The sequence below is a fragment of the Pituophis catenifer genome, unplaced genomic scaffold (assembly GCF_029215685.1).
Source record: "Pituophis catenifer annectens isolate HBS135680 unplaced genomic scaffold, rPitCat1.0.hap2 SCAF_13, whole genome shotgun sequence".
Classification (NCBI taxonomy): Eukaryota; Metazoa; Chordata; class Lepidosauria; order Squamata; family Colubridae; genus Pituophis; species Pituophis catenifer.
The window spans coordinates 4,142,282-4,161,685 of NW_027256893.1; the positions used below are offsets into that span (position 1 = coordinate 4,142,282).

At 42.3% G+C, this 19,404-nt stretch overlaps 1 protein-coding gene across 1 annotated transcript in view; it reads left to right on the forward strand.

Annotated features, from left to right (window-relative positions):
- LOC139323724 (chymotrypsinogen A-like) overlaps positions 1-19,046 on the forward strand; it is a 28,482-nt gene extending 9,436 nt beyond the window's left edge. Inside the window, exons 3-7 of the mRNA XM_070953188.1 lie at positions 1,931-2,010; positions 4,284-4,362; positions 15,449-15,629; positions 16,778-16,911; positions 18,885-19,046. Of these exons, the coding sequence (XP_070809289.1) occupies positions 1,931-2,010; positions 4,284-4,362; positions 15,449-15,629; positions 16,778-16,911; positions 18,885-19,046 (636 nt within the window). The remainder of the gene's footprint in view (positions 1-1,930; positions 2,011-4,283; positions 4,363-15,448; positions 15,630-16,777; positions 16,912-18,884) is intronic.
- Positions 19,047-19,404: the final 358 nt, after the last annotated feature.

The window sequence follows — 19,404 nt, forward strand, 5'->3', positions numbered from 1 at the left end:
TTTTTTGGTCACCTTATTTTGATTCTGTTTCACCATGTCTTTAACTTCATTAATTTCCTGCATAAATTCCTGATGTGATTTTTGAAGTTTATCATCTATCTCCTGTTGAGATTTTTGAAATTTATCATCCAAAGTTTTAGAAATAAATTCTTTTAAATCTCCCACATCAAATTCTTTTTTCTGAGTTTGTAGCTGTTGAGCAGGGGGAAGTTGCATTTCATGTTTGTGTGTGGGGGATCCCCCCCTAATGCCTTCCCTTCCTGCTTCTTTGAAGCCATCCTGGCTCGTGATCTAGTTTTTCTAAAGAGGGAAGTTCCTTTTCCTTTCCCTCCTGCACAAAGACTTCTAAAAAAGTCCCCCAGATTTGATCAAATAAGGGTTAAAATAAAGCAAAGTCCAGTATTGAAAAGGGAAAAATTTCCCAGTTGTTTCTCTTATAACAAGCAAGGCAACTTTGTAGCAACTTGGAAACTTTGTAACAAAGCAAAGTAACTTCACCAATCCACACTCGCCGGCTCGTTAACTCTGAGGCTAGGTGCCATGTTTTTTCAAAGCACTTTCACTCACTCGCATTTTCTCAAATTGAAAAGTCAACAAAGTGCTAATACTTGCGTTTCCAAATTTCAGGATTCAGTAGTTTCGCTGTTTATTAAAGCTGGTTCTTTCGCTTTAAGTTTCCTGCAGCCGGCTTGTTCTGCAAAAGCAGAATCGTCCCACGTCGCCCGGAGTTTCAGCAGGTTGGGAGGGAGCCACGCCTGTTCTCTCCCCAGAAACTTCCCTGGGGGGTTACAGGGGCTCAACCTGTGCCCTGCGATCTCTCCTTCTTCAATCCTGTGGATTTAGAAGTTTTCGAGCCGCTTCTTCGTCTCGAAGCGGCTCTACAGGCGGCGGGGCTGGCGGAGCTTCAAAGAGCGCCGCCGTCGCCGAAGACAAGGAAACCGGAAGTCCCCTATTTATTTATTTATTTATTATTTATTTATTTATTTTATTTTATTTTATTTTATTTCTATACCGCCGTTCTCCTGCGGGACTCAGGGTGGTGTACAGCCAAGATAAAACATTGCATATAAAATTTAAAAACAATTTAAAAAACAATTAAATAATTTCGGCCCAAGATATTAAAAACAACCCAATTAAAACCGAATTCAATTAAAACTGAGAGGATGGGATCAAATTATTATAATATATATCAATTATCAAATTATTATATAGAGCCGAGGTGGCGCAGTGCTTAGAGTGCAGTACTGCAGCTACTTCAGCTGACTGCTAGTTCAGCAGATCAGCGGATCAAATCTCACCGGCTCAAGGTTGACTCAGCCTTCCATCCTTCCGAGGTGGGTAAAATGAGGACCCCGATTGTTAGGGGCCAATATGCTATTTAGTATACTGTCGATTGTTGTAAGCCGCCCAGAGTCCTCGGAGAGTGGGCGGCATAGAAATATGACAAATAAATAAATAAATAAATAAATTATCCAAAGCACCAGAGGGCAGGACAAGAAACAATGGATGGAAACTAATCAAAGAGAAAAGCAACCTGGAATTAAGGAGAAACTTCCTAACAGTGAGGACAATTAACCAGTGGAACAGCTTGCCACCAGAAATCATGGGTGGTCATCACTGGAGGCTTTTAAGAAGAGACTAGACAGCCACTTATTTGAAATGGTCTAGGTTCTCCTGCTTGAGCAGGGGGCTGGACTAGAAGACCTCCAAGGTCCCATCCAGCTCTGTTCTATTCTAAATTGTCTAGTCCTGATTCTCAACTCCCCATTTAAATCCAGAGAGGTCAGGGCAGGCTACTTGTTCCAGAAGGACCTGAACAGGAGGCTCAGATTACTGGATAGCTCTCCAGGGCCACACAATGTGTGTCTCTTGCCAACTACTACAACCTGATGTGGGTCTCACACTGTCTTTGTGTTGGCTTTCCTCGCAGGAGCCAAGCGGATGGCATTTCTGCGGTGGTTCTCTGGTTAACGAGAACTGGGTGGTGACAGCTGCTCATTGTGGGATGACGTGAGTACCCCCCCCCTTCTTCCTTGCTGTGGGGAAATTGCATCAGGCACTAGAGCTTGTCGGGGAGATATTTGGGGCAATAACAAGTGTATATGTCTTAAGGGACACGGTGGCTCAGTGGCTAAGATTCAGAGCTTGTCGATCGAAAGGTCGGCAGTTCAGCGGTTCGAATCCCTAGTGCCGCGTAACGGGGTGAGCTCCAGTTCCTTGTCCCGGCTTCTGCCAACCTAGCAGTTCGAAAGCACGTAAAAAATGCAAGTAGAAAAATAGGGACCACCTTTGGTGGGAAGGGAACAGCGTTCCGTGCGCCTTTGGCGTTGAGTCATGCCGGCCACCTGACCATGGAGACGTCTTCGGACAGCGCTGGCTCTTCGGCTTTGAAACGGGGATGAGCACCGCCCCCTAGAGTCGGGAACGACTAGCACATATGTGCGAGGGTGACCTTTACCTTTATGTCTTACTACCTGTGGCTAAAGCAAGGGAGAAAAGGAAGATGAACCTTTTGTAATTGTTACTTGTAAACGCTGTTCAGGCATGGCAGTATTGGGTTAAAAAAAGATCACTCTTGATCAGTGGTGAAATCCAAATTTTTTTACTACCGGTTCTGTGGGCATGGTTTGGTGGGCGTGGCAGGGGAAGGATACTACAAAATTGCCATTCCCACCCCACTCCAGGGGAAGGATACTGCAAAATCCCCATTCCCTCCCCACTCCAGGGGAAGGGTACTGCAAAATCCCCATTCCCACCTCACTCCAGGGGAAGGATACTGCAAAATCCACATTCCCACCCCTCTCCAGGGGAAGGATACTGCAAAATCTCCATTCCCACCCCACTCCGGGGGAAGGATACTGCAAAATCTCCATTCCCACCCCACTCCAGGGGAAGGATACTGCAAAATCTCCATTCCCACCCCACTCCAGGGGAAGGATACTGCAAAATCCACATTCCCACCCCACTCCAGGGGAAGGATACTGCAAAATCCCCATTCCCACTTCACTCCAGGGGAAGGATACTGCAAAATCCCCATTCCCACCCCACTCCAGGGGAAGGATACTGCAAAATCCCCATTCCCACCCCACTCCAGGGGAAGGATACTGCAAAATCTCCATTCCCACCCCACTCCAGGGGAAGGGTACTGCAAAATCCCCATTCCCACCCCACTCCAGGGGAAGGGTACTGCAAAATCCCCATTCCCACCCCACTCCAGGGGAAGGATACTGCAAAATCCCCATTCCCACCCCACTCCTGGGGGAAGGATACTGCAAAATCTCCATTCCCACCCCACTCTGGGGCCAGCCAGAGGTGGTATTTGCCGGTTCTCCAAACTACTCAAAAATTCCGCTACCGGTTTCCAGAACTTGTCAGAACCTGCTGGATTTCACCCCTGCTTTTGATCTTTAATAAAAGGTGGGTGGTAATACAGGTAGCCCTCAATTTACAAAATATGCTCAGTGACTATTCAAAGTTACACTGACACTGAAAAAAGCAACTTATGACCATTTTTCACACTTACAACCATTGCAGCATTCCCCGAGTCACGTGATTTGGATGTTTTGCAACTGGCTCCTATTTATGATGGCTGCAGTGTCCCAGGGTCATGTGATCTCTTTTTGCAAACTTCGGACAAGACAAGTCCATAGGGAAGCCAGATTCACTTAACATCCATGTGACTAACTTAACAATGGCAGTGATTCCCTTAACAACTCTGGCAAGAAATGTAAAATGGGGCAAAGCTCACTTAAGAAATGTCTCACTTAGCAACCTACATTTTGGGCTTAACTGTGGTCGTACGTCAAGGACTACCTGTGATTCCAAATTTCCCAGGGCAAAGATGAAATCAGTTTTAAATTGCGGGGTGATCCCATCATCCACAGCAGAGGTCCTCAAACTTGGCAGCTTTAAGACTTGTGGACTTCAATTCCCAGAATTCTCTGAGAGAATTCTGGGAGTTGAAGTCCACAAGTCTTAAAGCTGCCAAGTTTGAAGACCTCTGATCCACAGCATCAGCACCTCAGAAGGACATTCAGATTAGAGAAGGACTTCCATGAAACCCAAACCGCTCCACACCCTGAAAGTGAAGTCCTTAAAGTGAAGTGAAGACTCTCTGGGACTTCAGCTTGTTTGTTTGAGAGCTCTTGAGCACATAATTTCACCTTCCCAATCCTCGGTTGTTGAAGTCACCTACCCACTTCTGCAAGGTTGATGCCAAGCCATGCTGTGCCCATGCTTTCTTGATGTGTGCCTGGCATTCACTTTTTGTTTGCCTCCTGCAGGACCAGCGATGTTGTGGTGCTTGGAGAATTTGACCGCTGCTCTCCCGAAGAGGACATACAGAAGCTGGCTATTCAGGAGGTGGGTGAGGTCGCTAGATGTCAAAGTAAGCTGCATTCACAGAGGGATACAGTCAAGATCAAGGGAGGTACTAATACCACTCTACAAAGCCTTGGTAAGACCACACTTAGAATCCTGCATCCAGTTTTGGTCACCAGACTATAAAAAAGATGCTGAGACTCTGGAAAGAGTGCAGAGAAAAGCAGCCAAGATGATGAGGGGACTGGAGGCTAAAACATAGGATGAACGGTTGCAGGAACTGGGCAGGGCTAATCTAGCGAAGAGAAGGAGCAGGGGAGACATTATGGCAGTCTTTCAATATTTGAGGGGCTGCCGCAGAGAGGAGGAAGAGGGTCATGCTATTTTCCAAAGCACCTGAGGGCCAGACAAGGAATAATGGATGGAAACTGAACAAGGAGAGAAGCAATCTGGAAATAAGGAGAAATTTTCTGACAGTGAGAACAATCCACCCATGGAACAGAAGTTGCCTTCGGAAGTTGTGGGAGCTTCATCACTGGAAGCTTTCAAGAAGAGACTGAACTGCCACCTGTCAGAAATGGTGTAGGGTCTCCTGCTTGGGCGGGGGGTTGGACTAGATGACCTACAAGGTCCCTTCCGACTCTCTTAATCTGTACTTTGGCAAAGTAGACCACAGCCTACTTCTTGGAAAGCTAGGAAAAGGTGGGGTAGACAGTACCACCATTAGATGGATTCATAACTGGCTGGCCAGCTGCACTCAGCCTGTGATCTAAAATGGAACTACATCTACATGGAGGGAAGGATGCAGAGGGGTACCGCAAGGTTCTGTTTTAGGCCCAGTACTCTTCAACATCTTCATCAATTATTTAGATGAGAGGATAGAAGGGGAACTTACCAGATTTGCAGATGACATTAAACTGGCAGGAATAGCCAACATCCAGAATATATGCTCAAGATTCAGATGGATCTCGACAGACTTGAACACGGGGCCCTATCTAACAAAATGAAATTCAGTGTAGAGAAGAATAAGGTTTTACACTTAGACAAGAAAAACCAAATGTGGACAGGTACAGATTAGGTGAAACCTGCCTAAATAGCAGTAACTGTGAGAGGGATCTTGCAGTCAATAACTGAAATGTGGCTTTGGCTAGTCTAAAGAAAAGAAGGATTAGGGGTGACATGATAGTAGGATTTCAGTATTTGAGGAGCTGCCACAAAGAAGATGGGGATCAAATTATTCTCCAAAGCACCAGAAGGCAGGACAAGAAACAATGGATGGAAACTAACCAAAGAGAGAAGCAACCTGGAATTAAGGAGAAACTTCCTAACAGTGAGGACAATTTACCAATGGAACAGCTTGCCACCAGAAATCATGGGTGCTCCATCACTGGAGGCTTTTAAGAAGAGTCTAGACCAGTGATGACTAACCTTTTTGCCATTGCGTGCCAGGAGTTGGGGGGGGGGTGTCACGCATGCGCATGCCCACATCCATAATTCTATGCACCCCACCCCTGCCCATGCGCATGTGACACACCACCACCCCTGCTCCTGGCATGTGATGGCCCGGAAGGCCCGTTTTTTGTGGTCCCCAGGCTCCAGAGCCTTTCTAGGAGTCTGGGGAGGGCAAAAACAGCCTTCCCCATCCACCACCCCCGGAGGTCCTCCAGATGCCAGAAACAGCCCGTTTGCCAACTTGCTCAGAAGGCCCGAAAATCAGCTGAGCTCACGTGCCCACCAATATGGCTACATGTGCCACCTGTGGCACGGGTGCCAAGGTTCGCCATCATGGGTCTAGACGGTCACATGTCTGATGGTCTGGACCACTGGTGGTCTGTGAGAAAATTTTGGTGGTCTGCAGAAAAAAATATTTGCATTTTTTATATTGCACTAAATCAGGGGCCCCTGGGACAGATACGTGTAATGAACGTTTGTGTTGCTGCAGAGAGTCTCCCCCTTTGGGGTCTTTTTGTGCGGGTTGGAGGGGGGTAGAAATTCCGACTTGGGGTCTGCTTCAGCCTCCTGGTGTGGGGCTTTGGGTGAAGGCTGGAGGGAAGTGCTGCTGGTGGCGAAGAGCTGGAGGGCCTCGTTCCGGTGGGAGTGCATCAAGGCCTGGAACTGGCTGACCATCTCAGCCCGCTGAGCCTCCAGGCGCCGGTACCTGGCCTTGCACTCCCACAGGTCTTCCCTCTGCTTGGAAAGCCTATGCTCCTAGTCCTCAGTGAGGTGCTCCTGCTGAGCCTCCTTCTTGGCCAGATCCAATTTGAACTGAGCTGTTTTGCCAACTCTTTCTCGTGGTGGCTGCTTAGCTCCAACAACTGCTTCCTGTTGGGGCCCTAAGGAGCCCAGCAGTGGTGGGTTTCAAATTTTTTTACTACCGGTTCTGTGGGTGTGCTTGGTGGGCATGGCAGGGGATTCCCACCCGACTCCAGGGGAAGGATACTGCAAAATCCCCATTTCCTCCTGATCAGCTGGAATTTAGGAGGCAGAGAATAGATGGGGGTGAGGCCAGTCAGAATTTTTACTACTGGTTCTCCGAACTACTCAAAATTTCTGCTATCGGTTCTCCAGAACTGGTCAGAACCTGCTGAAACCCACCTCTGGAGCCCAGGCAGACAGGTGATGAGTGGGTGGGAGGGGAGGGGCGAGTAGAGGTTGGCAAGGTGCTCCTTTTTTTTTTTTTTTTTTTTATTGCAAAAGTTTTTCAATTACATTTTCACCCCTTTTTTCACCCCCCCCACCTCCCTCCCCAAACTTCCCATCCTCCCTAACCCTCCCTAACCCTCCCCCCCCAGACTTCCCTATTACATACTCATAACTAATAACACTAATATATAAACCTGAACCCATCCCTCCCCCTATATAATTTTTCCTCTTTGTCTCTTTACATTAAAATATTTCTAATACATTATTTTCAAATAAAAGCTATTTGATACTTTCTAGTTTGGTATTTGTTCTGAACATATTCTATCCACCTTTTCCATTCCCATTCATAAGTCTCTTGTGAACAATCTTTTAAATACGCTGAAATCTTCGCCATCTCTGCAAAACTGGCCATCTTCAAAGTCCATTCCTCGATAGTAGGCAAAGCTTCATTCTTCCAATATTTACCTATCAACAATCTTGCTGCTGTTATCATATACAATATTAGTTTTATTTCACCCCGTGTAAAACCCTTAACTATACCCAATAAAAACAATTGTGGAGAAAATTGAATTTTTTTCTTCAAAACATTCTGCATGACCCACCAAATTTTTATCCAAAAAGCCTTAACTTTCCTACAGGTCCACCATACATGATAATACGTAGCATCCAAACATTCGCATCTCCAACATTTTGGCTGAACATTAGGGTACATACATGACAACTTTTTAGGATCCAAATGCCATCTATAAAACATTTTATAAAAATTTTCCCTCAAATTCTGCGACTGTGTGAACTTAACATTCTGAACCCAAATTTTTTCCCATGTTTCCAACATCACTGGTTCTTCAAAATTTTGTGCCCACTTAATCATACAATCTTTAACTAATTCAGTTTCTGAGTCCCTTTCTAACAAAACATTATAAAGCCTTTTAATATGCATTGGACCTTTCTCTCTTATATGTCTAACTAATTCTTCCTCATGCAGTATAATACCAGTTTTTTGGTCCTCTTTCCATCTCATTTGTAATTGATTATATTGTAACCAGGTTAAATTAATCCCTTCGTCCAACAGTGTCTGCAATGTCTTCAGCTGCCATCTGCCCGCATCTGTAAAAAGAACCTCTTTGTATAAAAACCCCCCGAGTGACATTATATTTGTATTCCACAAGGTATGACCAAGATCCAGCCATAGCGGTATTTTATAATCCCATTTGAGTCGGTGCTTCTTCCAAACTCTCATCAAAGAATCTCTGAGTATATGACTTTTAAATACTTTATCAACTTTATCATCATAAAATAAGTAAGCATGCCATCCAAATTCAAGATCAAAACTTTCTGCATTCAATATTCCAGCCTTTTTATTTCCAAACCAATCACTTGTTAAAGTTAAAGCTGCTGCATCATAATATAACTGTAGGTTTGGGAGTTTAAGGCCTCCTCTTTCCGGAACATCTTGCATAATTTTCAATTTCACTCTCGGCTTTTTCTCGTTCCAGACAAACTTATTCACACCAGACTGCCAGACTTTCAGTTGTTTATCACTTTTAAGCACCGGAATCATTTGAAACAAAAACAGAAATCTTGGCAAAATATTCATCTTAACTGCTGCTATTCTTCCAAGTAAAGACAGTTGCAGCTTTTTCCAAGTCTCCATGTCTTTCTGAACCTCTCGCCACAACACCTCATAATTATTTTGAAACAATTTCATATTTGATTCTGCAACCTGAACTCCAAGATATTTTACCTTAGGTACAATTTCAAAACCTGCCTTCCTTTCAAGCTCATGTTTACGATCTTGTGTCATATTCTTAACTATCATTTTAGTCTTTTTTGAGTTCAGTTTAAAACCTGAAACTCTACCATAGTCTTGTATAATGTCGTTCATCAGGATTGTTGATTCCATTGGTTGTGATAGGGTAACAACCAGATCATCTGCAAATGCCTTTATTCTATAATCCTCTTGCCTTATCACTATACCTTTCAAAATTTTTGAGTCCCGTATTGTATTTAGCAAGACTTCCAATGTTAAAATAAATAAAAGTGGGGACAACGGACAACCCTGTCTTGTTCCTTTTTCAATTTTAAACTCTGTCGTCAAACTTCCATTAATAATAATCTGTGCTTTTTGCTCTTGATAAATTGCTGAAATCGCCTGTATAAATTGGTCCCCAAAGCCCATCTTTTTTAAAGTCTTTAGTAGAAAGTTCCAATCCACTCTATCAAAGGCCTTCTCCGCATCCAAAAAAACCAGCACTGCAGAAATCTGTTTATTCTTATCAAGATATTCCAATAAGTCTATTACTTGCCTTACATTGTCCTTCATGTATCTGCCCTCAATAAATCCCGCTTGGTCCTCATGAATCACTTTTTGGATTACTGGCATCAACCTGTTGGCTAATACCTTCGCATAAATTTTATAATCTGTGTTCAAAAGAGATATTGGTCTGTAGTTCTCTGGTTTTTTAGGACCAACTTGTTCCTTTGGTATCAAAGATATATAAGCAGTTGTCCAAGATGGGGGTATTTTACCCCCTTGTTGAATATTGCAAAATAAATCTCTAAGTTGTCCCACCATTTCAGCTTGTAAAGTTTTGTAATACACTGCAGTCAAACCATCCGTGCCAGGAGCTTTGGCTGTTTTTAGCTGCTTAATTGCTGCTATTATCTCCTCCTCTGTTATAGGATAATTCATTCTTTCTTTTTGTTGATCAGTAATTTTTGTAACTCTCTTATCCTTTAAATATTTTTCTATAAGTCCATTCTGCACCTCTTCTTTGGCATATAATTTAGTATAATAATCCACAAAAGCTTCTTTAATTAATTTTTGTTGAAAAATTTCTTTCCCTCCAATGTCAATACTATCAATAGTCCGTATACTTTGTTTTTTCCTCAGAGTGTAAGCCAACCATCTGCCCGGTTTATTAGCATTGCAAAATGTATTATGCTTCGCATATTGTAAACTTGTTGCAACTTGTTCCGCCATAAGCGTTTGAAATTGGTCTTTCAAAAGTTTTATAGCACTTCGTATTCTTTCATCTGTTGGGTTTTTAATAAGTAACTGTTCTTTATTCTTTATTTCCATTTCCAACTCTAATCTTTTCTTTTGTCGGAACAGTCTATGTTTAGAATTCATGTAGATAAGTACCCCTCTCATATAAGCTTTACTAGCGTCCCAAACAATTTCAATTGGGGTACCTTTATTCAAATTTATTTCAAAAAATTCTTTCAAATGCTTTTTAAGTTCTATTGTATTTTTTTCATATCTAAACAAGTTCTCATTTAATCTCCAAGAACGTCTCTCAACCTTATCCATCTCAATTTCTATCCAAACAGGGCTATGGTCAGTCAAAGTTCTTGGAAAAATCTTTGTTCTTTTTGTCTTAACAAGTAGATCATTTGACAACAGGATAAAATCAATCCTAGAAAAAGATCTATGTCTATCGGAAAAAAAAGTGTAGTCCAATTCATTTGGATTATGTATTCTCCAAACATCTTTTAGTTCCATATCTTCTTTCATATCAAAAAAGGTCTGCGGTAGTCTAATTCTAGACTTTGCCAAGCTCTTTTTGTCTAATTTAGAATCAATTACTCCATTCCAATCTCCCATCAATAAAATAGATCTATAGTCCCATTGCAATATTTTAGTATGTAACATCTTGTAAAAATAATCCTGTTGTTGGTTGGGAGCATAAATTCCAATCAAAAGAATTTGACCATTTGCTGTGAGCAATTCAATTGCTACAAACCTACCATCTTGATCTACTTCTATAACTTTTGCTGTTAATTTTTTATTTACATAAATAACCACACCATTCTTTTTCTGCGAAGTTGAAGATATATAATGTATTCCTAATTTTGAATTTATCAAATATTTCTGATCTTGAGTTGTAATATGCGTTTCTTGTAAACATATTATATCATTATTAAATTGTTTCAAATATGTAAATAGTTTCTTCCTTTTCTGTGCTGAATTCAACCCATTAACATTCCAAGATAGACACTTAAGGGTCATCAGCCTGTTTCTGGAGCGCAGAGCAAAATATTTGAAGTTCATCCAAGAGCTTCGATCTTGCTCCTCCCATAGCTCCACTCTCTTGTGGGGTACTCTTAGCTGCCTTCTTGTCTTGTCTTTCCTGTTGTTGTTGTTGCTTTTGTTTAAGTAGCTTGGATTGAGCTCTAGTTATACGTTGATCTTTAACTTCAGTCAACTGAATCAAATCCAAAATTGGGGAAGAATCCAGCAAGGGCTCACTCAGAAAACCTCCTTCTGCACCTTGCACATTTTCTAATTCCTGCTTAGACTGTTCTTCCAATTGCCTCTCTTCACTCTCCTTAATCTCCAAAACTGTAGATGTACGTGGAGATGGTGTTCTTTCCTTAAGAATAGTACTATAAAAATGTTGTGCCTTCTCCACGGTATTCAACCGATATCCTTCTCCCTTATATCTAAAAATTATCCCAGCTGGTGCATCCCACCGGAAGGGTATCTGTAAGTCTTTCAATTCCTTAACAAGAAAACCAAATTCCTTTCTAGCTTTCAGCATTTTAGGAGGTAATTCTTTAAAAATTACAAGTCGTGAGCCCCCCACTTGTACAGAGGTGTGAAAAGATTTTTGGAGGATTTCATTTCTAATTTCTCTCTCAGTAAAGTATATGACCACATCTCTAGGCAGTTGTCTTTGTCTGGCCACCCAAGAGTTCACTCTATAGATTTTATCTATTTTATGAAATACCAAATCAGGATTAACTTGTAAAATCTTAGCCAGGGCTTCAGAGCAAACTTGTCTCAAGTCCTGTCTCTCCTCCTCTCGAATTCCCCGAAGCCGTATGGCAAATTCCATCGCCCGGAATTGTATCATGACAATCTCATCTTCAATTCTCTGCATTTTATTGTCAGCTTCTTCAATTTTATAGTCATTATCTTTCATCCTAACATTAACTTCTAATTTGAGTTCTTCAACTTTAAAATCAACTTTCCCAATAAAATTTGCCAGGCCAGACGCCACCTCTGATATTTTTTTGGTCACCATATTTTGATTCTGTTTCACCATATCTTTAACTTCATTAATTTCCTGCAAAAATTCCTCATGTGATTTTTGAAGTTTATGATCTATTTCCTGTTGAGATTCTTGAAATTTTTCATCCAAAGTTTTAGAAATAAATTCTTTTAAATCTCCCACATCAAGTTCTTTTTTCTGAGTTTGTAGCTGCTGAGCAGGGGGAAGTTGCGTTTGATGTTTGTGTGTGGGGGATCCCCCCCCTGATGCCTTCCCTTCCTGCTTCTTTGAAGCCATCGTGCCACGTAAGCTAGTTTTTCTAAAGAGGGAAGTTCTTTTTCCTTTCCCTCTTCCACAGAAGCTTCTAAAAAAGTCCCCCAGATTTAATCAAGTAAAACTAAAGTAAAGCAAAGTCCAATTTTAGCAAGAAAAATTTTTTCCTTTAGGTAGAACAACTTTGTAGCAACTTTTCAACTTTGTAGCAAAGCAGAGAGGCTTCGCAAATCACTTTCACTAGCTCGTTAACTCAAGTGCTGGACGCCATATTTTTTCAAATCACTTTCACTCGCTCACTTTCTCTTTGATTTAAAAAGTCAATGAAGCACTAATACTTGCAGTTTTCAGGTTTCTGGATTCAAGTTGATATTTCCGCTATTTGTTAGAATTAGTTCCTCTCACTTTAAAAGTTTGCTGCTATCGGCTTGTTCTGCTGAAGGCAGAATCGTCCCACGCCGCCCGGAGTCTCCGCAGGTTGGAAGGGAGCCGCTCCTGTTTTCACCCCCAGAAGCGATTCCCTGGGGGGGTTACAGGGGCTCAACCTGTACCCTGCTGTCTCTGCTCCTGCAATCTTCAAGATTTCGGAGTTTTCGAGCCGCTCCTCGTTCGCGGGGCGGCTCTACAGGCGGCGGGGCTGGCGGTCTTTAGAAAATCACCGCCGTCACCGAAGCTCGCAAACCGGAAGTCGGCAAGGTGCTCCTTGACGTGAGTGACATTGAATTGGCTACACCCGTCCAGTCACATGACCACCTAGCCACGCCCACCCAGCCAGTCATTAGGCAGATCATATTAGTGGTCTGCAGAATTTAAAATTATGAATTTAGTGATCCCTGAGGCCCGAAAGGTTGGTGACCCCTGAACTAGAAGACCTCCAAGGTCCCTTCCAGCTCTATTCTACTCTACTCTACTCTACTCTACTCTACTCTACTCTACTCTACTCTACTCTACTCTATTCTACCCTACTCTACTCTACTCTACTATACTCTACTATACTATACTATACTCTATTCTTCATTCCAATATTCTATTCTATTCTATTCTATTCTATTCTATTCTATTCTATTCTATTCTATTCTATTCTACTACTCTACTCTACTCTACTCTACTCTACTCTACTCTACTCTACTCTACTCCATTCCAATATTCTATTCTATTCTATTCTATTCTATTCTATTCTATTCTATTCTATTCTATTCTATTCTATTCTACTCTACTCTACTCTACTCTACTCTATTCTACCCTACTCTACTCTACTATACTCTACTATACTATACTATACTATACTATACTATACTATACTCTATTCTTCATTCCAATATTCTATTCTATTCTATTCTATTCTATTCTATTCTATTCTACTCTACTCTACTCTACTCTACTCTACTCTACTCTACTCTACTCTACTCTACTCCATTCCAATATTCTATTCTATTCTATTCTATTCTATTCTATTCTATTCTATTCTATTCTATTCTATTCTATTCTACTACTCTACTCTACTCTACTCTACTCTACTCTACTCTACTCTACTCCATTCCAATATTCTATTCTATTCTATTCTATTCTATTCTATTCTATTCTATTCTATTCTATTCTATTCTATTCTATTCTACTCTACTCTACTCTACTCTACTCTATTCTACCCTACTCTACTCTACTATACTCTACTATACTATACTATACTATACTCTATTCTTCATTCCAATATTCTATTCTATTCTATTCTATTCTATTCTATTCTATTCTATTCTATTCTACTCTACTCTACTCCATTCCAATATTCTATTCTATTCTATTCTATTCTATTCTATTCTATTCTATTCTATTCTACTCTACTTTACTCCATTCCAATATTCTATTCTATTCTATTCTATTCTATTCTGTTCTGTTCTGTTCTGTTCTGTTCTGTTCTGTTCTGTTCTATTCTATTCTATTCTATTCTATTCTATTCTATTCTACTCTACTCCATTCCAATATTCTATTCTATTCTATTCTATTCTATTCTATTCTATTCTATTCTATTCTATTCTATTCTATTCTATTCTATTCTACTCTACTCCATTCCAATATTCTATTCTATTCTATTCTATTTATTTCTATTTCTATTATTTCTATTTCTATTTCTATTCATGAGCCAGCCGTGCGCAGCAGCAACCAAAAAAACCAACACAATCCTAAATTGCATTAACAGAGAGATAGAATCAAGATCACCTGACGTATTAGTACTGCTTTACTAAGACCATACTTAGAATATTGCATCCAGTTTGGCCGTCATGATGCAAAAAAGATGTTGAGATCCTAGAAAGAGTGCAGAGAAGAACAACAAAGATGGTTAGGAGACTGGAGGCTAAATCATGAAGAACAGTTCCAAGAAGTCATTTGTCCAGAATGGTATAGGATCTCCTGCTTGAGCAGGTGGCTGGACTAGAAGATTCCCAAGATCCCTTCCAACTCCATTATTCTATATTCTCTTACTATCACTTCATATCAAAAGTCGTATTAGCATGCATAACTTTGATTTCCGGATCTGGAAATCAAAAGCTGGCCAAGGGTGATTGGTAAACCCAGGGGTGAAATGCTCCCGGTTCGGATCGGATCACCCAATCTGGTAGCGATGGCGGCAGATGGTTCGGAGACCCGATAGCAAAAATCCCTGCGCATGCCCAGCTGAGCCGCATGATCATCAGAGGCTTTTTTAAAAAAAGCTTTTAAAAGCATTTTTTTACAACCTCTTCTGACGAAAAAATGCTTTTAAAAGTAAAAAAAAAATGATGATCGCGCGGCTCAGCTGGGATCGTCAGAGGCTTTTCAAAGCGTTTTTTCTGCAACCTTTTGGCCAAAGAGGTGGTAAAAAAAAATGCTTTGAAAAGTCTCTGACGATCCCAGCTGAGTGGCCTGATCGGCAGAGGCTTTTCAAAGCATTTTTTGCAAGCACTTCAGCTGAAGAGGTGGTAGAAAAAAAAATGCTTTGAAAAGTTAAACTTTTTTGTTTGTTTAAAAAGTGGTTTGTTTAACTTTGAAAAGTTAAACAAACCACGCCCACCCAGTCACATTACCCCCACCCCCACCACCAAGCCACACCCACAGAACCGGTAGTAACAAATTTTACATTTCACCCCTGGGTAAACCCATAAGCAAAGATAAGCCAGAAGGGACTTCCTCCACATCATCATCTCCTTGCAGCCTTAACAGCTTTTCTCTTCTCCCACCAGGTCTTTGTCCACCCTGAGTGGGACTCCGGGAATATCAACAATGACATCGCCCTCATCAAACTGGCCACCCCTGCCAGGTTCACTGAGACCGTGTCTCCCGTGTGCCTGACCGATGCCACAGACTCCTTCCAGAGTGGGGACATTTGTGTCACCAGTGGCTGGGGCAAGACGCGCTACAATGGTAGGTCTGAGAGGAATCTTGGTTATTGAGGGGGCTGCTTCTTCCTCCTGCTTTGGATTGAAAGTAGCATGCAGTAGGGAAGCGGTGAAAAGAGGGTTAACCTAACCAGCTTTGGCTAAACATGGCCAGATCTAGGACGGACAAAATCTGGAAGGCAGCAATGGGAAAAGTCCTCTTCTGCTCCCAAGAAAGGTTCATTAGGTCGATATAAGTCACCTGGAGTTTTATTTAATGTACAACTGCAAAGAGACCAGCTAAGCACAGCAAAAAATATCTCGGCAGCTCAACCTGTAAGTTGGAGAATTGGAGTAATCAAAATTAAGAAGCTCAGCATCCCTCAGTCCCACAAGCTCCTGTTGGTCTGGAGACCACCGATTTCTCCTGGCAGCCAGGATCTCCAGGATCCAGAGAAGGGATCTCTGCTCCCAGTGAGTGAAGGAACTGGGAAAGTTAGTGAGAGATTCTTCTCACACTTCACCAAGGAGTAGGGAGGTGTATTGTACAACCTGAGGGGATAAGTGGAACCTCAGTGCCAAGGGAAGGGAAGGGAAGAAAAAGAGAAGGAAAGGGAAAAGGTGAAAGTGAGACAGGAATAGAGGGGAGAGGAAGGAGTGGTGAGGAGGGAAGGGGAGAGGAAGGGAAGGGAAGGGAAGGGAAGGGAAGAGAAGAGAAGAGAAGAGAAGAGAAGAGAAGAGAAGAGAAGAGAAGAGAAGAGAAGAGAAGAGAAGAGAAGCTTGCTAGTTTCTCCTCGCTGAAATCAACAACTCAACAATTTTCTGCATGGCATTGAAGTACAAAAACTTGAATCCTGACTGCCTTGAAAAGTTTACATTTAAAATTCAGCTGCTGGGAATTAACAGAGGAAGGGAAGGCAGGGGAAATAGGAAGATAAGTGGATTTCTCTCTGTCCACTGCAAGCACTTCAGGTTGCAATAATAGGCCAAATGTGTGTTGTTGTATTTCCAGGATGATGCAAAGAGGGATCTGGGGAGGGGGAGGGAAGGCTAAGAATAATTGAACATGGAGTAGCTGATCAGCCTTCTGGGATGAGTTCTGAGCTCAGGGGAGGCCAGGGAGCAGCCAAAGATGGATCAGATCCTTTACACCGGAAACCTTCTGGCTGCTGATTTAATCTTTTTCTCTTGCAGCTTTTGACAACCCGTGCAAGTTGCAACAAACAGCCCTGCCTCTCCTGTCCAATCAGCAGTGCATGGAATTTTGGGGCAACAAAATCACTGATTCGATGATCTGTGCGGGTGCGGCGGGCTCTTCTTCATGTTCGGTAAGCGTGCACCCTCCCCCCCTCCAAATCTCCTCCATTTGCTCATCTCTGGTTTTTTAGGCTATTCTTATTGGGGTTGCAAATTCTAAACCTCAGCAACTTTAAGAAGCTGCTATATTTGGGCTGCAGTCCTCCACATCTCCACTAGAGGGCACCGAAAGATTAGAGTTGTCTAGATCGGGTTTAAAGTAGATGGGATTTAACAGATTAACAGAGTTGGAAGGAACCTTGGAGGTCATCTAGTCCAACCCCCCGCCCAAGCAGGAGACCCTACACCATTTCTGACTGATTGCTGTCTAGTCTCTTCTTGAAAGCCTCCAGGGATGAAGCTCCCACAACTTCTGAAGGCAACTTCTGTTCCATGGGTTGATTGCTCTCACTGTCAGAAAATTTCTCCTTATTTCTAGGTTGAATCTCTCCTTGTTCGGTTTCCATCCATTATTCCTTGTCTGGCTTTGGATGCCTTGGAAAATAGCCTGACCCCTTCCTCTCTATGGCAGCCCCTCAAATATTGGAAGACTGATATCATACAATATAAACATTAAAATACTATAAAACAAAATTAAATTTATCTTTGGCTTCCCCCAATTTAAAACCCCTTACCCATAAAATTCACCAATTAAAATTTTTTAACCCAGCCTGGCTTGCTGAAATAAAAAAGTCTTCAGAGCCCGGCGGAAGGTCCGGAGGTCCGGGATCAGTCGTATCCCTGGGGGTAGTTCATTCCAGAGGGCAGGTCCCCCCACAGAGAAGGCTCTTCCCCGGGGGGTTGCCAGCCGACATTGCCTGACCGATGGCACCCTGAGGAGGCCCTCTCTGTGGGAGTGTACTGGCCGGTTCTACTATAAATTCTACTATTTCCTTATGAGTTGGTACTTAAAGGAAACAAATTTTTAATCCAAGCTAGGGACTAAGGTTCACCCAACTTTTTGGGTGTGTGTGTGTGTGTGTAGAAAGTTAGCACCCACCCCTCTCCTAGAAGAGTGAAATATTTTCAGAAGTATTAAAAAGGCAGAATATTATATTTCCCTAAAGGGAGAAATGGAGAAACATGCTCTTGGAAAGCAGCCCCTACTTTTCTCAATAGCCCTCAGCAGATGTCAGCACTTAAGAGGTAAAGAGATAGATAGCTCTATTCATAAGCAAATTCCCTACAGCAAGGTCTGAACACAGGTAGGCTTAGCCACAATAGGAATTGCCCAACAGGCCCCTTCATTGCATCAGCCAAACTTCAACCAAACTTAGCTCAGACAAACATGACCCCACGTGGACCCATGAGAGTCGGACAACAGCCAATAGAATACATGTTCGTGCACAGGAACAGGAAGCTCAAATCCAAAGCCCAAGAGAAGGTATAAAAACCCCTCACTCTCAAGTCCATGTGGTCAGCTGCCCAGAACCATGTGCTTGGTGGTTCTGCTTCATCATTGAACCATCTTTTCAATCAGCCTCCAGCCTCCATTTTGTCTCCAGTGTCTTTCTCCTGGCTTGAACCATGACCTGGATATTTCTTCCAACAGTGGGGAGCCAGTGGCCTTGGGTCAGCTGGGATTTATCATTTTTCCCATGTTGAAGGATGACTTATAAAAAAAACAGTAGTTGTATTCATAGCACACATAGTTGGATTAATCATTCACCCCAATTTCTCAGTTATTCAAGTCTTGCACGATAAGCTACTAAAGTGGGCTAGTTTTAACAAGCCACATCGAAATTAACCAGGTTTACACTACATATACAAGTTTAGCGGGTGGCACAAATGTAGCAGTTGTTTTTTTTTTTTTACTAACTTGGTTCTTAAAGCGCAACATGCTTTAAGCCCACATTTCAGCTAAAACCTGCAAGATCTTTTGGCTTCCAGATGCCAAGTGGGAAAAATTGGGGCCAATCTGACCCCTAAAATTCTGCCTGACGGGGAAAAAAAGTGGGATCTCCAAGGAACTCAAATCTTTTTTATTTGTTTTTGTTATCTGCAGAGTGACTCTGGTGGACCACTGATATGTCAGAGTGGCAACATTTGGAAGTTGGTGGGCATCGTTTCTTGGGGTAGCAGCCACTGCTCGACCACCATGCCAGCTGTCTATGGTCGGGTCAGCACCTTGAGTGGCTGGGTGGAGCAGATCATAGCCAATAACTGATGTCTCTGAACCTTGGAGAAGGAGAGAAGGCAATGAATGCATTAAAATTACTTTTCCCTTGAGCCTCGTCCTTGTCTTGCTTCTGGGTGGCCCATCCAAAGCAGAAAGATAGACATATAGATAGATTCACAGAGTTGGAAGGGACCTTGGAGGTCATCTAGTCCAACCCCCCTGCCCAAACAGACCCTACATTATTTCTGACAGATGGCAGTCCAGTCTCTTCTTGAAAGCCTCCAGTGACGAAGCCCCCACAACTTCTGAAGGCAACTTCTGTTCCTTTGGTTGATTGCTCTCATTGTCAGAATATTCCTCCTTATTTCTAGGTTGAATCTCTCCTTGATCAGTTTCCATTCATTAT